At 38.7% G+C, this 19019-nt stretch overlaps 1 protein-coding gene across 1 annotated transcript; it reads right to left on the reverse strand.

The window, feature by feature from the left end:
- Positions 1 to 1283: 1283 nt before the first annotated feature.
- ehmt1a (euchromatic histone-lysine N-methyltransferase 1a) lies at positions 1284 to 17996 on the reverse strand. Its single transcript, XM_028457779.1, has 23 exons — positions 17950 to 17996; positions 14752 to 15098; positions 13952 to 14048; positions 13153 to 13235; positions 12650 to 12848; positions 11442 to 11560; positions 10643 to 10786; positions 10258 to 10556; positions 9821 to 9904; positions 9183 to 9271; positions 9000 to 9106; positions 8186 to 8308; positions 7923 to 8024; positions 6957 to 7061; positions 6731 to 6885; positions 6248 to 6415; positions 5901 to 6045; positions 4929 to 5006; positions 4471 to 4586; positions 3940 to 4026; positions 3751 to 3829; positions 3030 to 3205; positions 1284 to 1573 (listed from the first exon to the last, which is right to left on the reverse strand). Exons 2-23 carry the CDS (start codon positions 15094 to 15096, stop codon positions 1477 to 1479), a joined length of 2997 nt encoding a protein of 998 aa, XP_028313580.1. The 5' UTR covers positions 15097 to 15098; positions 17950 to 17996; the 3' UTR covers positions 1284 to 1476.
- Between the last annotated feature and the right edge of the window lie 1023 nt (positions 17997 to 19019).

Raw genomic sequence — 19019 nt, forward strand, 5'->3', positions numbered from 1 at the left:
TATAAGAATAAATCTCAGTCACTGAAGAGGTTGAACTGTGATACATTGATTCCAACACTGAAATGGTGACTTTGGAAAAATGACAACAAACCCAAAGCCATTAAAACAAAGACCAAATGATGGAAGCAGCCATTCATCAGCAGCATCTTCACTTATAACAGCACAGTGTCATTAAAGGAGGTCAGCAGGTTTAAAGTTCCCCCTAACAACACACTTCCCAGTGAGAGGAATCCATATATTGGATACTTTTACTGGTGTTAAGTGTGTCTAACACCTCTAATGGGAAGCAGTCATTAATCAGAGCAGCTTCTGGTCCGAGACATGACGCTAATGATAGATTAACAGCATCAGGAGCCAGGAAAGTAATGCACACACCAAATATGAAAACAGTGTCAGCAGAAATCAGTCATCATCACATTTATCTGCTTTACCAGACCTCACAGGCAGAAGGTTAAACAAGCGGTTTGTAAGTGCAACAAAACTGATACATGATTGATTTTAGGCCTTAATTTTAATTGTTTTTACTGATTTCAGGCATTTATAAGCCAACCTGTTTATCTATGTCCACTGTGAAGGACACTCATTTATCTATTTCTATATGTATACAATATTTTGGTTTTTTTTGTAAAGCTACTGCAAATATTTGTTAAATATACATACAGGTAGGCAAAAAAAAAGTTGCTGCGTACTACAGGACCTCAAAAAGATGAAATTGGTTTTCATGCATTTTTTTTTTTTTTTTAAAACATTTCAGCGATTATCTGAAATCATTTCAACACTGATTTTTTTGTCCTTTTTCCACTTTGATTTTCATCTGTTTTCTCTTTCTTTGCCTCCACTTGTAGCCAGTATGGGAGGAGCTTGCAGGTGTCCCAAAAACAGCATAATGAATAAAAAGATTAAAAGATTGAGGAAAACAAGAAAAGAAGATTAAACAGCGCAAAAAACAAACAAAAAAAAGTTCAAAGTCAGAAATCTCTGATTTGCATTCCCCCCCCCCCCCCCCCCCCCCCCCCCCCCCAAGTACATAGCTCAGATATTTTATTTTTCGTGGCACTAACCTTCTTCCGTACTTTTCTGGTAAGAGGCAACATATACGGTAGCAGTTTCAGGTGGAAGAAAAATCAACTCTCTCTCTTTTTGTGCAATCTTTTTCCTTTCTTTCTGTGCTAACTGCATTTAATTGACGGTATCGCATTTGTACGTAAAATAACATCTAAAGATTCTCCCTCATCAGTAAAACACAGGAACTTAGTATTAAAATCTTTTAATTCATCGTGGGACATGTGATAAAAAAGTTCAAAAGACATGGAGGCACAACAATCACCATCACATCATGAATACACACACATGGGAGAGTTAAAAAAGAATCACTCCAGTGAAAGTTAGTGTGTTAAAAAATGGTTCATCTTCATTTTAGGCAGTGGTTTGTAGCATTTGAAATTCCAGACGACGTCCATAGGGTTTTTTTTTCTTCTATCTGCTGCTGTCGGAGTGACGACACTTCAGGGAGCCACACTGGCAGCTGAAGTACTTCCTCTTTACCCTCCAGTAGTGATCGCCGTAGTCAAAGCTGGTGAGGGAGGAGAACTGCTGAGTCACATTTGTCATCAGATCAGCATAAAGACGTGGCAGTGAAGCATCTATCCTGCATCATGTTAACAAACACTTAATATAGCAGCGATTCAAACCATGAAATGTAGATTTAGAAAAGGCCAGGAGTCGGCACCCAGCCGGCCGTAAGCTCCTCCCCTGCAGCTCAGAACCAATCCCGAGTCCTTCTTACCATCAAGTACGTCATCAGGCTGATTCGTCGTCATTCAACACTATTGATCCATTAAGGCATTAAAAGAAGAGACCATCCTTTCTGCTGCATGTCAAAGATAGGAGTGAGCAGCACTGTACATCTTACATGAATACAAGATCTTTGTTAGGGTTAGAACCACAGTGAAGCCCCGCCCCCTCAGCGAGAGAGAGCAGCATAAACCTCATTACGAGTTACTCAAGTGATGTTAAGAATCAACTGGGGCTTCATTTTAACTAGTGACTGAGTCTTATGCTGCGGAAAGATCCGGGTCGGCAAATACAACTTCCGAGGTGAATGTGTTTCATTCATTAAGCTCAGAAAACATGCCTGACCAAAATAAGCTGATGTTTGCTTTGATATTTTTCAAGGTACAAAAATGTCTGCACGGGAAATATATTAGTTGCTTGAGGGTAAGAGAAAGAGATAAATGCCATATACTGCAGGTATGACTGTAACGCACCAGTGAGGGAAATCCTGCTTTAGTCATCAAACCATACACTGTAGAAAGAATGCATTGAACTATACAGGCATCAATATTGATGCAGAGCGGTGTTAAAATGAACAGAGTGGCAACAGAAATACCACAACAAAGTTATTCTACACTTTTAATAACACAAATGCCAAATTAGACAACACATAAAAGTAAAAGTTGAGGAGAAAATGACTGTTTACATCTCACGGCTGGCGACTCCATTTTGCTAAGACGTCATTCCAATTGACTCTGGTTGTTTGGATCCTGGCCCAATTCCAGAGTCGGAGTGCAGCATTAATGTTTTCTGATTTTGCGCACAAGTTAGTCATTGGTTAACACAGTGAATCCAGTTCTGATGGCAGAACAACATGCTGTTAAGATGTTGAATGATGTTCTTCTGTTTTAGTTGATGTTTAATAGGTGAAAGATTTCACTTGTTTTTTAATTTTATAGCGGACATTGTTTTAATCTTCTTGTGATTTTTGTTGGGACACCAGGAAGAACAGTCTTCACCAGGGTGAAGACTAATGCGGATCATCTTTTTTCAATAAACAATAAAAAAAATTAAAAAAAACTGCAAGTGACCCAGTGTGAACAATTAAGCTTTTACAACCACAGGACTGATAAACAGCACCCAGCAATGCTGAGGATTACAGGTAGATGTATGTGTAGGTTATGTCTCATAATCAGATGAAATTAATTGAGTAAATAATGAATATAGACACACACACACACACACAAACATCTTACCCGATCTGCTCCCCGGCTCTGATGGCTCTGCTGGAGAAGAAGGCGATGCGGGGGAAGCGCAGGTCCTGATGCATGGTGAACACACGCACAGCCAGCAGGTTGGGCTCACACAGGTGGTTGATGAAGCGGCCGATGTTTCCGTAGAGACGAGCATCGATGCAGTGAACGTCGCCCACCTGGGGGAGATGAAGGAAACACGCACAATGAGAGGAAATCAGACTTTACACAAGGAGCAAACACATTTTTTTTCTCTCCCAGGGAGTGAAGACATGGAGAGAGAAAAAGCACTCATACAAGAAGCAGGTTATATGTTAGTGTGTTGGTTTAATTGGTGATAATTATAAATGGTGACACTCTTATGCTGTCACTCAGAGTTTACATTAATAAACTAATAAACAATAACAGCACACTCCATCTTCATTTATCCTTAGTTTTTTTCAACATCTGCTGCTATAATCAGCGAGACCAGTCACAATATAACATGATCACTAAATGAACTGTAACACTTTTTGGTATGGTGGCTGAATAAACAAACAAAGCAGTATTTTACTGGCTCCCACTTTTTTTTCTCACTGAATGTATCTTGCACTGCTACATATATTAATCTCGTCAAAAAAATAAAAAAATAAAAATCATTACTGATTTATAACGTGTTTAGGACTAAATTTTACGTCATGAACTCCTGAAGTAATGTGTTGATGTGTGAACATCATTCCCTCACCTTATTGTCCAGGGTGAACAGAAAGGAGTCGTTCTCTCTTTTGTCGGCCGCTGCGTCGCTGATGATCTCTCCCACGTACCTGTGAGTGCAGCAGCAGACACAGGCTCAGAGTGAAGCTAATGTTAGCTCTGTGGTTCATCCCGTCAGTAAACAAACTTCTGGGATTCCCTGAGTAGAGCATGTTCTCACTCGCAGACGAAGGTCCCCTGAGGAATGTCCTGCATAGTCTTCACACCCCAGCCCATCGTGTGGGTCCTGAAAAGCTGCAGTCGGATCCTGGAACAAACAAAGCACGTTGTTAAATTATCATCAGATGTAAGAAAAGACATTAGTGGCTTATCACAGTTGTTTCGCTCTGCCTTCTACTTAACTTTATTGAAACTTTCCTACAACATTTTGGAAATTATCTGCTTTTCCTTTAACTTTATTAAACTTTTAAAAATGTTTAACTAATACTGCACAGCTGTTCTATGTATATCATTGTTTATATACATATTCTATAACATTATTTGTATTGGCTGTCATTACAATACAACCTCTCTCTTTAGTTTTTAAGCTATCATATTTGTATTTTTGCCATTTGATGATAGTTATAGACAAATAACAGACAAAAATCCTTAAAAAGTAAGAACATTGTTGTTTGGATTTAAATTCAAGTAGTTTAATTATACTTAGTGAGAGAGTTTTTAATGATTTAGATAAAAAGCAGCGTTCAATCACCTGAGTCCGTTCTGCACCACTCGATTCCTGCAGGTCCTCCAACAGGAGCAGGCGTGGTTACACTCAAACAGCACTGGAGGTTCTCGCTGACTGAAGTCCAGCGGCAGGCGACCATCCTGCAAACACACACACACAGACACAGACACACACACACACAATCAGTCTGAAAGAAACCAAGATGTGGGCAGCAAACCTGGTCGTGGCTCGAGAGGAATAGATGATGCAAACAAGTAGGAAAGAGATCTTGATCTTTTATTTTGAAGACAGGGCAGCACCACACAGTCATTTACGCACACTGCTCATAATAGCACACCACTTATTATTAATGCAGCACATTTTAAATAACACTTGACTGTATGCACTTTTAAAGGTACAAATCAGTCACACAGACTTATGTGATTAAACAGATTTGGTGCAAGTGCGCGTGTGTGTGCGTGTGTGTGTGTGTGTGTACTCACACTGTCATACCAGCACCTGAGGCTGAGCTGACCACACACACAAGTGCTGGAGGAGCATTCGTCTGTGCAGCTGCAGTGCTGGAAGACAAAGGCAGAGGGCAGTGTTAAGCAGCTTTTATGAAGGTAGATATGTTGCAAAATGGGTGTTTGTAGAATGTGATGTGAGCTTGTGTATAAAAAACCCACACATGTGAAATAAATTTCATGTCACCAATGATTGGAAAAAATGTGAACCTAAAGAGTTAAAATTTAAATCCCCAAAAAAATTCACACATGGGTGATCTGATAGCGTCTATGAGCACTGTAAAAGCATCTTTGAGCACTGTAAAAGCTCTGTAGAAACAAAATGTATCATTATTATTATCAAGAAATATTCACAAATGTGTAGACTGATTGATTGATTGATTGATTGATTGATTCATTGATTGATTGATTGATTATACTTAATTAATCCCCGAGGGGAAATTCAGTTTCAGTTACATCCCAACCAAAAAACATGAAGGACAATAACATATCACATGGGGGACAGGTATGGGAGTACTGGGGAGCAGCCAGTTAGAGCAGCGCTCCGTTTCTTAGATGAGAAATATGAAACAAATATTGATATGATATTTACACAACTAAAATGATAGCTGCAAACTTGTAAACTTAAAAAGCTTTTTTAATTACTCGAGCCTATTATACTTTACAAACACAACTCTGCGGTAACAACTTCTCAAATCTGCTGCTACAGCTGCACAAATAACTTTTCTCCCGGGAATCTGCGTTGCTTGAGTTTTGCAACACATTTTGCGAGATGTCTGTAGCAAAACAGATTTGTACCTGTAGAAATGTTTTTCTAACGAGTTCACTTTCACGTGTGAACATTTTCTTTGGGTTTAATTTTTACGTCCACAGGTTCAGTTTTTTCCATCATTTGTGTGTGGATTTTTATACACAAGCGTGTATACACAAGTGTGTGCGACGTCCTACCTGCAGATGTGTGATGTCCTTGTCTATGTTCAGCAGCGAGGTGACGCAGCTGTCTGGAATGTATTTGAAGTTATCGGGACACGGCTCGGCGTCAACACTGTTGACGCAGGCGATGGGAACGGCCTCGTAACCTCGAGAAATGTCCCTGAAGAAGAAAACAAGTTTAAAAGCTTTTACAGAGATGTTTCTTTTAGTCCAATTAAAACATAAAAAAAAGTAGTTAATTTAATTAAAATCTTTGAAATTATTAAGTATTTGGTAATTTTTTAAATAGATTTAAAAGTGAAAAAAGTAAAAAAATGTGGATGCTTTAAGATTTCATGATGCACTTTTTGCTACACACATACCTGCTGAGCATCTTTTCCACGTGTAAGTCCCGCCCTCTGCGAGCGTCTGTCAGCTTTTTGTTGATGTTGAGTGCCGTCCACACTTTGGAGCCGCACACACAGCAGTCCAAGGGCGTGTCGCCGTCCCTGTTCCTCTGCAACACGTCAGAGCCACGAGACAGAAACAGCCTGCATGGGTGGGGGGGTGTTAGTCAACTAGCAGCCTGGTGCTCAGCACAAACCTACCAGCTGTGCTACAAACCAAACCCAAACAACAGATCATACTAAATGGCATCTCATGGCCAGTATGGACTTGTTTGCTCAAACCTTGATTAAGTGGAAGAATGTTGTAGCAATTGCATAAGATTTTTTTCTGCTTTAGGAGCCTCTGAATGTGAATGGGTTGCCATGACTAGGTTTATCAATTCTGTCTCCACTCAGAAAGACCACTATGACATGAGCAAATGTGTCTTCTTCTTCTTCTTTCGAAGCCCTAAAACTCACATCACACACTCCAGGTGGTTCTCTCTGGCGGCGACGTGCAGCGGCGTGTCCCCGTGAACGTTGACGGCGTTCAGGTCACACCGAGCGTCTAGCAGCGCCTGGGCGATGTCGTCGCAGCCCGAAAGAGCAGCCCAGTGCAGGGAGACGTTCTCCTCCTGAGGAAGTGAGAAGAACGGGTCAGAGGTTGCTCTGATGGAGAGACCGTGCACGTGAATACTCAGCCCACCTTGTCTCGAATGTTAACGTCGGCGCCTTTAGCCAGCAGTAGCTGAACGAGCTCTTTGTGTTTGTACTCAATGGCCCAGGTGATGGGAGTCCAGCCTCCATCATCCTACAAACACAAACTCTGATTATATAACACACACTAAAGCAGTGGTTCTCAACCTTTTAAGCTCGTGACCCCCCCCCCCAAAAAAACTGATGATGTTCTATGTTCTATGAATCTGTGATAACCACATTTATTTATTGATCTGAATAATATCCATTGTTATCGAGGAAATATACTATTATTTGGGCCATAGTTTATTGTCATCTTAAAGATGAAAATCCTTGTTTTAATCAGAAAGAAAATGGTTTAAAAGTGACCAAAAATAGTGGATAATGTGGTGAAATGGGATTTTAAAAACCACAGAAATTGGCTAAAAGTTGCAAATTAGAGAGTGGCCAAAAACAAAGAGAAAAGGTTGCAAAAAGGGTTGAGAGTGTTAAAAGTAGGAACAATTAGTTTAAATTGGAAAATAATGAACATGACAAATTGTGAATATGGTTAAGTTGACCAAAATTAGCACGAAATATGGTGAAAAAAGGTTAAAAATGACAATAATGGGCAATTATATGGAACATTAGGTGGGAAAAGTAGTGTAAAGGGTTTATAGGTGCCGAAAATGTCTTGAAAGTGGAAAAAATGTGCAGAAAAAGCATTGAAATTTGATGGAGAAGTGGCAGAAACGGGAGTAATGTAGCAAAATGCATTAAAAAGAGTAAACATATGGCAAGTTAGGTGTAGTTGTAGAAAAAAGATAAAAATTAGCTTAAATTGTTGCAAAAATAGTGATTGAAGGCATCTGGCGACCCCCTTCCAGTGTCTCGTGACCCCAAATGGGGTCCTGACCCCAAGGTTGAGAACCGCTGTACTAAAGAATCGAACACACACACACAGGCTTCAGTGAGCTAAGCTGCCAGATGTGTTCACCTGAAGGTTGATGTCTTTGGAGGCTTTGGAGAGCAGGTGATGAACGACGTCATAGTGTCCCAGCTTAGCTGACAGATGCAGAGCAGTGAAGCCCATGATGTCCTGATGGAACACAACAACTCACACGGTTAAGGACCTTTTACAAGACTCGAAGATCCAGATGTTGGAGGGCATTTAAAGGGGCGTTTGAAGAGCAGTTCAGAAATGAGCGACCGTAGCCCTTCATCTTAATGCTGATTAAATCAGTTCAGAGGAAGCCTCACCTTGTGTCCAACAGCAGCACCGGCTCTGATCAGGTACTTCACCGTGTCCAAGTGGTTCTTTTCACACGCCGCCATTAGTGGCGTCCGCTGCTCGTCGTCTGGCGTGTCCAGGTTTGCTCCGGCCTGGGTGCAAACACCACGGCTAACAGTTAACCTAGTTACAGGCAAATAACTCGACAACTGATGTCAAATTCAAAGTCAGTGAATAAAGTCATTGCACAAAAATATAGAATGGGGTTTCATTTATTTTGTAGGCAGCTGAGCAAAAATGGTTGTGCACACATAAATAAATAATAAATACAACAACTTGCAAATAAAAACAATAAAAAGTAAGTTAAAATGATATAAATAATGACAAACAAAAATGTATATATAATAAGCAAAAAGTATTTTAGGTATGAATAACAATAAATAGATAATTATAAGAAAAATATTTTATAAAATGAGTAATAAGAAATAAACATCTTGCATATACCTTATATATATATATATACTGTATATATTCATTATGTATTACAGATATAATAATAAATAGTAAATAAAATAAAACTAGACTTAACATGAGCTGTAATTAATAAATACTTCACTCACATCTCATCCAGTCACATAAACATTAAATGCAAAACATACAAATTAAATTAAATGATTATTTATCTTATTCAAACATTAACTGATGAATGATCTCCGTGCACTCGTCTAACATCCCCTCAGAGGTTTAAACTAACAGGTGATTGTCCTACTTTGTAGTCCTGCATTTTGCATTGTTGGTTTGTTCTTCACTGTGTTTCTGTAACTCACTGAGGAGTCTCCTCACCTGGACCAGCATGTGGCAGATCTCACTGTGACCTTCTGCAGCAGCTGCGTGCAGCGCCGTGCGTCTGTTCTGACCCTCCATCAGGCAGTTTGGGTCTTTCCCGTCGACTGTGGAAGTGATGAACAGAGGTTTGGGAGAATTATAAAAAGACTCAGTTGAGTTTTGACCGTCTTGGTGACTTACCGAGGAGGTGAACGACCTTCTGCAGGTCGCCCTGCTTGGCGGAGATGTAGAGCTGCCTGGTGGGATACTTTACCTTCTTTGATTTCAGGCTGAAACACAGAGCATTCATCACTTTGTGTCACAGTAAAAATGATTTACCTGAAGCAAACGCAGCAATAAACTCCAGGATGACAATGAAGTTTTAGGTGAATTTATAGGAAACTAAACACTTTGATAAAATAATTCAAATATAATATTTACCAAATGCATAAAGACAGCTGAAATAAACAAAACAAACACAAAATAAATGAATAAGTACATAAAATAAGGAATAAAGTAATAAAGAATGTTAAATATAACTTAAAGACAATGGTTAGTGTTGAAAAGCACCTGCACAGAGGTGCTAGGTTCAAGCTATTTAATATAACAACTAAATTAATAAAAAAAAATATATATATATATATAATAGACAATAAATATTAAAATAAAAATGTATTTTAAAAAACAAAAAAAAATAAATAAAAAAACGTATTCATGACAGAATACAGATTTGGGGTTACCACATAAAAATAATGAATAATTAACAATGGAAAAAAAAATAAATTAAAAAAAGAAAACATTGAATAATAATGTAAATTTAAAGTAAGTCTAACTCTTACGTCTGATCATCCAAAGCCAACAGGATGTTTTCCAGAGATTCTTTAGACTGTCCGTCAGCCGTCTGCACTTCGTCCTCCTTAGACCTGCAGTCATTACCACACAAAATACAGAGATAAAGGTGCTGTGTCACAGTTTTAAGTTCGATCAAATTAATTTACAAATTAGGCTTTCTAACCTGTCAAAGTGCACGATTTCCAACTGAGCTGTTTTAGAACATTGTTTAACATAATACACGCACAACAATCTACCAATGCAACAGATCAAATCTAATATAAAAACAAGAAAGGTAAGGTAAGGTCAGCCCTTACTTTTCTCAGCATTGAACAGAAAACTGTCAGTGACCCAGTGGTAGCTCTCTATCTGTGACTTTATCAAAGAATCACGTCTCTGAATAATCTCATAATTCGTTGACGTTTCCATTCAGAGCTGCTGGTACCTGATGGGACTCTCATCTCTGTCTCTGAGCGGCTCGCTCGTCTTCTTAGCCCTGAGCACCTGTGGGACGGCGGGCATGGTCGGCACAGACGGCAGCGTGGCCACGGTGAGCAGCGGTGGGCCAGGGTTAGACCTGGGAACGGACGGCGAGGGATCGGTTTTGGGCAGGGTAACCTCCTTGGCCCCGCTAGCGTCCTCTCCACAGTGCGGACAGAAGCGACGTTCCTTCAGCACAGAAGCACAGTCTCTGTGGAAGCGGTGTGAGATGCTGCCATAAGGCTGGCACTCCATGAAGGTTCCCTGAGGACGGTGTTTAAGCAGAGTTAGGGAATAATGACAAAAGCATGAGTCTGACCTGAGCATGCATGCGTGTTTGAGACCCTCACCGTGCGGAGGAACAGCCCGCAGCCTGGGCAGCATTGGTGTTTGACCATTCCCGCTCGGTGCTCCTCACACAGCACCAGCAGCTGCACCGCGTTGGATGGTCGCATCATTTCCTGCTTCATCGCTCTACGCTGACAACGACTCAGCTGCAGAGACGACAAGACGCAGCAACGTCACAAAGCATCCAAACTAACCAATAATGCCTTTAATCACTTCTACATTTTCATCCAAACAAGTTCTGCACAGGCTACAATGCCGTCTGTATATAACTGGGTCTCATAAATATGATGAGTCATTCATCACATTTTTAGAATATCCCACACATCTCACTCTCAAAAAAATTCTGAAATTTTTACTAACTATTCCATAATTAAATTATTCAAAAGGGAAAATGTAATTTTGTAGTTTGATCGGATGAATACTTTTTGAGATATGGCCAATTTAGTGAGGGGGGGGTACGTGTCGATCTTTGCGTGTCCTTACTTTGCTTCCATTTTCAGCCTCTAATATCTCAAGAACTACATCACATAGGAAACTGAAATTTGGTAAAGTAATACAGCTCCACCAACTCTCTCAGAATTTACAAACACATCTGCTATACATTCCATCTGGTGGACGGGCTAGCTCCTCAATATTGGACAAAAAATAGTTGTCAGGGTTGATTTAAATATTCTGAATTTTTTGAGACAAAGTGCATGGGCCATTTGTTGAAATGACATTAAATGACCCATGAGTGAGTGAGAAACAGGAGGGGGGGACAGAAGTAGAGCGAGAGAGAGAAAGAGAGAAAGGGTCAGTTACCACTCCATCTGTGCTCTCTGTAGCCATGCAGCTCTGATCTCTACCAGACGTTCCCACACTGCTGTTTGGTGTTTCCATACGACAGCAGCACAATGGTAACTCCTCCATGAGATCTGAGTCTACACACACACACACACACACACGCACACGCACACGCACACGCACACGCACACGCACACGCACACGCACACGCACACACACACACACAATATATACATATTAATTCAGGATATACAACAATTATTGCATTGATTAGACAGTTTGAGTGAAGTCAACCTGATAACATAGCCCCGCCCCTTCATCCTTTAATCCTGCTCAGCCATCGCCGCTACATGCTAAGCTAACCCAAACCTGTGGGGCTGGCGACTGGTATAGAGTTCCTTTAAAGTATCAGAGGATGACAGCACATTTAGGCTATGTTTACACTTTTCTTTGGCCATATCTGATTTTTTCATGTCAATGTGAACTGTATTTTGAAATTTTGCAATGCGACTGCTGTCTGAACGGCCATGTCGCATTCTATCCATCCATCATCAAAATGCGATAGCATCATAATTCTGCGTCCCAGATCGAGCAGCTGGGAGGGCGGAAACCCCAAAGGAGGATGTAAGTAGACGGTGGAAGAGTGAGTTTATTATATTATGTATATTATCAGTTAGACACACGGGCCGAATAGAGATGCCTCCATATTTACTTCTGTAAACTGAGTACCTCAGGACCTCTTTTACACATACAGGTCACTTCAGGGCCGCATTCCCTTCATATTCCAAACTGATAGAAGATGCATTTAATGTATAAATATGAAAATGAGCACACACACAAAAAAAAAATCAGATTTTTCAAAAATATCCAAATTGAGTATTAAGACCTGCAGTGTTAACATAGCCTTACAGTCTGCAATATGTGGAAAACAAAGAGTCATCTTCAAGTTCCCTTTCACAACAGGAAAAATAAACGTGACACGCACAATACACAACATGACAACAAAAACACACATAATGGCATTTGGCAGCAAAATGTAATAGTCGTTGCAAAGACTGTAAAAAAAAAAAAGGCCCTAAAAGTTGTGGAGAAGACATTTTCCAGATTAAAACTGATTGATTTTCTCATTTCTTATCAAAGAACGTTTTGTCGAAACATTTGTAGGTGGTAAAAGTCTATATTTGGGAGAAAAGTCATTCATCAGTGCAGCTTTCTATCATACTGACCTGACACTGAGGGCGACAGCAGTTCGGCCTGAGCCTTCAGGTCCAGGCAGTCCAAAGCCAGCTCTGTGTATTCAGCACGGCTGGTTTCCCCCGTCCCCACCTCCTCCGACTGCTCCGCACTCTTCCACGACACAGGAGAGGTCCCTGCTTCCTCCACTGCTGCATCCTCACTGTCTTTACCGGCTTCAGCCTCGTCTTTCTGAAACCAAACAACAGCAGAGAATAACTCTTTACGTTTATTAGGCATATTTCACTAAACCCAGTCAAAGAGTGGTCAGCCCATAATGGGAATGCTAGGATGAACTGGTTGACCTGTATGATGATGTTATTGCTCAAAAAATGCACAAATTCTGCACACAGAAAAAAAAATCCTGTGCAAATCAAAGCTAATTCTTTGCACTTTATTGGATTTTCACTCTGTCGCTGGAATTACATTTATTTTGACAGGTTCGACTGGCTTGCACAGAATTGGATTTTGCCACAATAATAACGTAATGACCCACCTTTTCCTGCTGTTTAGGAGTTTTGACTTTTTTCTTTGGAACCAGATTGTACATTCCCATTTTCCTCTTCTTCTTCTTTACAGCTGGGGAAAAAAAACAATACACACCATTAATGATTAGTAATTTATCATCTTTAGTGCTTGGCAGTAATTACATTAATTACAGGATCTTCAATAATTTACTTAGGATTAACTGCATTGTCAGCTGCAATAGCAAAAATAAATTCAAATGCAGTGAATTTTGGAAAATTTGATTCAAAAACGTAATGCAATATACATAAAAGTACAATAACTTTTAGTTAAGTGCTTTTAAAAAATATGCATTTTTTCCAAGCACACAAAGTTAAACTGGATTTTAAGAATTTCAACATAAAAGCAAATTAAAATCCAATGTACAACTAGTATAAATAAATACCAACAAACAAATAGCTGTAAATCTACGATGCACCTTCCCTATGGACATGGCAGTTATTAATGGCACATACAAGAAAACAGAAATGACAAAAATATCTGGGAAATACAGTAAGGTGGAGCCAGGTGTGCATTTACCATTAAAAAAAAAACTTCACTGTGGATTTTTCCATGAACATCGTAAACTTTTGTAAAGTGAGCGATATACCAGTGCAACTTAAAAGATAGAACATATGGTACATTATCAAAAGATAAAATAATCAGTCTAATGCACCTTTTTCTGGTATTATGAACACACCTGTCATCCTAAATGTTCTTGATTTAACAATACATGGACCACATTTGGATTAAAGCGGATAAAGTATAGAAAAATAGTGGAAGGTACTTACAGGTCTGATGTTTGTCGCTGCAGGAGACGGAAGTCTTTCCTTGAATCACTTCAGACTTCTCCTTCGAAGCTGCTTTTGTTGTTGTAGCGATAGTAGCCTTTGGAGACAAAGAAAAGAGAAAATCTTTTGAACCAGTTAGTCGACACCAAAACATAGCCCCGCCCCCTTCACCCTAATCAGCCTGTTAAAAGAATCAAATTCTCTGCAAAAACATATTCCACAGCTCCTTCTGTGGGAACAGGGATACCATGACACATGATAAATCCATCTGGACACTATTTTAATGTAAATGATTAAATTAGAGAACGTTGCTCAGTTTGGTTCACTGCTTTTTTTTTTTTTGGGACAGACATGGGGAACTGTTCATTTTTGTGTTGCCCCTGGGCCATAAAAAACACACAAGACACCAAAAGCAGACAAATTAACAGAAAAGTACACAAAATACTCACAAAATGACACCAAAAATACACAAAATGTCTCAAAAAACACGCAAACAAACAAAAATACAGAAAATGACTTGGAAAAAGTCAACAGCAGTCAGATTATATCACTTGACAATAATAACAGGCATGAGGCATCTATACCACCATGTTAACATTCAGATATGACACTTAATAGTTCAGTTTTTTCCTGAAAAAGTTGAATTGATCTTAACGTTGGTGTGACATATAGTCTTGAGATTCCAAGTTGGAATTTAGGGAAAACAATAATTTTTCTATAATGTTTATGGGCCACAGACGTTCAAATCAGATTGATTAGGTAAAATCTGTGTTGATGCATCACTTCTTTGGGCACTTCACCTGCTCATCAGGAGGAGCTGCTCCTGTTGATGAGGGCTCTGCAGGGACTGAAACTGGAAGTTGCTTCTCAGAGCTCCTGGTGACAGTGGCAGAGGGGCTGGAGGTAGAGAGTCTCTCCCTGACCGGTGACACGCTCTGACGTCCCGGCATGGTGAGGAATAAGCCGCCGTCGGCCATTACCAGCTTCCTCTGAGACGCCCCTGTGGGCTTCTTAGCGTGCGGCGCTGCCTCTCTTCTGACGATAGGGGGTGAGTGGAAGGGCATCACTTTGACCTTCTGGCCACTAGTGTGTGCAGCTGGTCGTTTGGCCCCCGAGGGTCCGTCACGGCCTTTATTGAGGTTCATTGCTGCAGAGTGAAACACACACAGGCAGATTGGTCTTTAAAACAATAACATAAAATACAGCAAAGCAGTTAACCATTAAGACAATAAACACACTTACTGGATGGATCACATCACTTTTTAGTGAAAGCTAATATCAAACTAATTAATCAAATTTTTATCCTGATTATGATTTTTGCCGCCACAATTAAATTAACCTGATTGATAGTGACTTTTACATTTAAAATGCAGGCTCTGCTGCATATAAACACAAGCATTTCTCAACCCCAATATTCAGCCAACCACGAGCCTAATTCTTAACTTTTCTTTATACGCTGTAATAATTTTGGCCGTGGCCATTTGTACAGTAAACGCATAAATAGACCGGCCTTCTATCCGTACAAAGCGCTCCTCATTGGCCAGTTTTGGCCATATGCTACCTATCACGTGACCTAAACTGGCCAATGAGAAGCTACTTACTTTTCTGACTTTTTGCTATTAACAAACTAACCCTAACCAAAAACCTAACACTAAACTACGTTATAGAATAACTAACCTTAACCTTAACTGTAAACTATGTTATGGACTAAAAACCCTAAAGTCACATGACTTCCCGTAAAAATAGATATTCCTAAGGCAATGGACTATTGTTATAGTAAAAGTTGCCGTACGAATAGACACTTCCAATAGTTTTCAGGGAGTTGCACTCTAAGTGTATTTAAATAGTTGGCCCACAGTACAATTTTAGTTTTAGGGTAAATGTTATAGTATTTATCATTATTTTTGTTTAAACCCTTTCTTTTGCACTCACATATTGTTTGTTAAAAAGTGAGTTAAACAAAAATACGGATGTTTTACCAAACAGGATGACTAATCCTGATTAAAATATTGATCCAAATAATTGTGATTATCATTCTGGCCATAATCGTGCAGCCCTACATCAAACAAATCCCCAAAATAACTTTCTTTTTACTTGTAGAACATTAAATAATGACGTGCTATGTGTCCACTAGTCTGCAGGCAGCAAATAGTTTACAGTTGTACATGAGAACCATTTTACAGCAGTTATATATGACAATATATCGCAATTTTTTCAAATTTTTTTTTTTTTTTTCAAAACCTGCTTTTTCACTAAAATGTGCAGGTACGTCTTCACAGAAATTTTGTCACTGTTTGCTGAAGGAACCAAAATATTGTTTATTGGAATATTGCACTATAATGGTGTCACTGGTAAGAATGACCTTATTTGTTGTTTACAGAAAGCACTATTGGAGATACTTGTTCGTTTACATTGATATGTTGACACTTATTTATAGAAATGTTGCACTAAAATAGTGTCACTGTTCATAAGACGCTTTTTCAATTTATTGTTTTTCATAGATATAAAATAAAAATTGTATCTTTTCACTTAATCTTTTTTTTTTTTTTTGTTATGTCAAAGATTAACGTAGATTGATTCCTGACCAATATATCAATAATCGCAGTATCGTCATATCGTGAGATAATCGTTATCGCGAGCTTTGTATGGCGTATCGTATCGTGAGGTACCCAGAGGTTCCCACCCCTACACTCAGACCTGAAAAGACTAAAACATCGTATGTGTGAATAATTCAAACAGGTGAGCCATAAATGGGTATCTGGAGTTCTCCATAATTCTTTTGGCTTTTCCAAATTCTCTTCCAGATCACAGAATAATGATTTGCTTATGAACTCGGTTACTTGCACCATGTAAGTTTGAACTCTTTTTTTTTCAATGCATAGTGCAGTGTGTACGTCACTTCCTGTCTTCAGTTTTGCTAGAAATGGCCGCCTCCAGGCACCAACAGTTGCCTGGCAACGCTTAAGCTATATTTTAAGCTTGTAGGTGTTAAATGGCAACTTCATGTTCCTATCTACAAGTTAAAAAAAAAAAGGTTATTTATTGGATTTTAAGTTTCTACATTAAATTCTTGGCAGTTTTTTTTTTTTTTTTTTTTGTTATTTCTGAAAGTGCTCATTCTCATCTGTAATCGGTTTCTCTTTTTGGGCCAGATATGATTGTGGGTTAATAAATAGACAGTGGTTTCCAACTAAGGTTACTTAAAAACATACAATTTAATTTCCAACATAATGAGTAATTGTATGATCCTTTTTCAGACATTGCACCTGTCGACAATAAATAGGATGATATTCCATTGTTTGAGTCAAAAAAGAGAGTTCAGAGGAACAACATGTGAACAAAACAATGTTGTTACACGCATTATTTTACAACTGCAGCATCTTATCTGTACGGTGTGTGTGCATGCTGTTTAGGAACTGTTTTGTTTGTGCCACTAATAAAGTGGCTCAAGAGTGTATTTCCTTAAATATAGAAGCAGTTTCGGATGCTATTATAAATCTATAAGTACACAGAAATGTGAACAACATTTAAAGACATGCATAAGTGTTTTTAAAGTTTATTTCCCACTCTGCATGTTTTTGTTTTACACCTGCACAGCGATGCACGCTTCCATCTTTGTTTTGATTTAGACGCAACTTAACTCTCAAAAAGAGCTGAATACGCTATTAAAACTATTAAAATGTATATTTTAATCAACGTAGAACAGCTTACCGAAGCCGTAAATGTGCAAACACGCGCAGTATTTGTTTTTAAAACGGCCCCATCTGCCTTTAAAGCTCAATTACAAAGTCATAACTTAGCTCCGTTTAGCTAATCCCATTGAGCCTCACACGAGCCAGGAAAGAGTGACGAAAAGCGGGTTAAAAGCGAGCCAGGCCCCCTTAGAAAAACTCCAACGCGACACAAGAAGTCAAACAGAACCAGAACGTGTTCAGAGAAAACAGAAAGCAGTTAAGAATGAGAAGATGAACGGTGTGTGGAAAGTTTAAGAGTTTCACCCTACTAGCCTGGGGCTCCGAAGTTGGGTTGAGTGTTATAGATTTAAAGGATGTCGTGTTATTCAGTGACTTCCGTCTACTTCCGCGTTGCGTTCTTTGTTTTTTCTTTTAATTTATGTTTGAAGGATTGGATTTGAAGTTTTTCCAAACAGGTTCAGTACGAGAAAATGTTTATTTAAAAAAATAAAAAAAAATAAAAAATGATTACTTCCCACCATTTTTCGTACATTTATAACTTATCATTGTACTTGGATAGGTCAAAAAATATATAAATTATTAAAATGTGAGTTTTAAAGTACTTGAAACTCTTTTAACAGTCTGTGTGCAATTTCAAACAGCCTGGTCAAAAATGGAGATATGTTTGATGAAGTGATTTGAAGCATGTTTTATTTATTTATTGAGTTTTTAGTTTGTCTCTTACCCAAGACAATGTAATTTGGGGGTTTACTTATTTCTATATTTTCATTGTCATTTTGACTTTTTTGAAGTGTTGGTGGATTTTTACTTTTTTTGGCAATTTGAGCTGATGTCATTTTTGTGTTTTTGGAGTGAGTTTAATTATTTTTGCATTTTTTGCGCTTATTTTGAGTCTTATTGGTTGATATTTGTTTGATTGTGTTTTTCATATTCTTTCCAAATTAAAAAAAAAGTTTCCATATCATTAATGGCTTTTTTTCTGACAGTCTGTACAGTCGCCGTTTCACATTCCACATACTCTGTCGTGCTGTGTATCTTTCCAGGTTGGTTTTTTTTTTTAGCTCATCATGTAGTGTAGTGGCACTGGATGAGTAGAATCTAACAGTAAAGGGGCAAGGCTACGTTATTAGATCCACCTAAATTATTCTTGAAAAAATTGTGGTAGTTTTTACGATATCAACACGAATCATGCATACTTGTATTACTTATTTTGTAGTGTGGAATGTTAGGCTTGATCAAGTGATGTTACTCAAACATAGAACAATAGTCAGCAACAGTAGGTATGAGAAAAACTGACCCATTTATTATTAATCAATTGGTTACATACATTTTAACCTTTCACATATCTACAGTGTTCTACAATTGAATAAATA

The sequence above is a fragment of the Gouania willdenowi genome, chromosome 9, assembly GCF_900634775.1.
Source record: "Gouania willdenowi chromosome 9, fGouWil2.1, whole genome shotgun sequence".
NCBI classification, from domain to species: domain Eukaryota; kingdom Metazoa; phylum Chordata; class Actinopteri; order Blenniiformes; family Gobiesocidae; genus Gouania; species Gouania willdenowi.

Bases quoted from the DNA above. Each gene is read 5' to 3' on its own strand.
- ehmt1a (XM_028457779.1), bottom strand. From the start codon at position 15,096: ATGAACCTCAATAAAGGCCGTGACGGACCCTCGGGGGCCAAACGACCA. The intron at 10,787-11,441 runs GTAACTGACCCT...TCGTCTCTGCAG, and splicing joins CAGAGAGCACAGATGGAGTG to CTGAGTCGTTGTCAGCGTAG. The intron at 5,007-5,900 runs GTAGGACGTCGC...TTTGTCTTCCAG, and splicing joins AGGACATCACACATCTGCAG to CACTGCAGCTGCACAGACGA.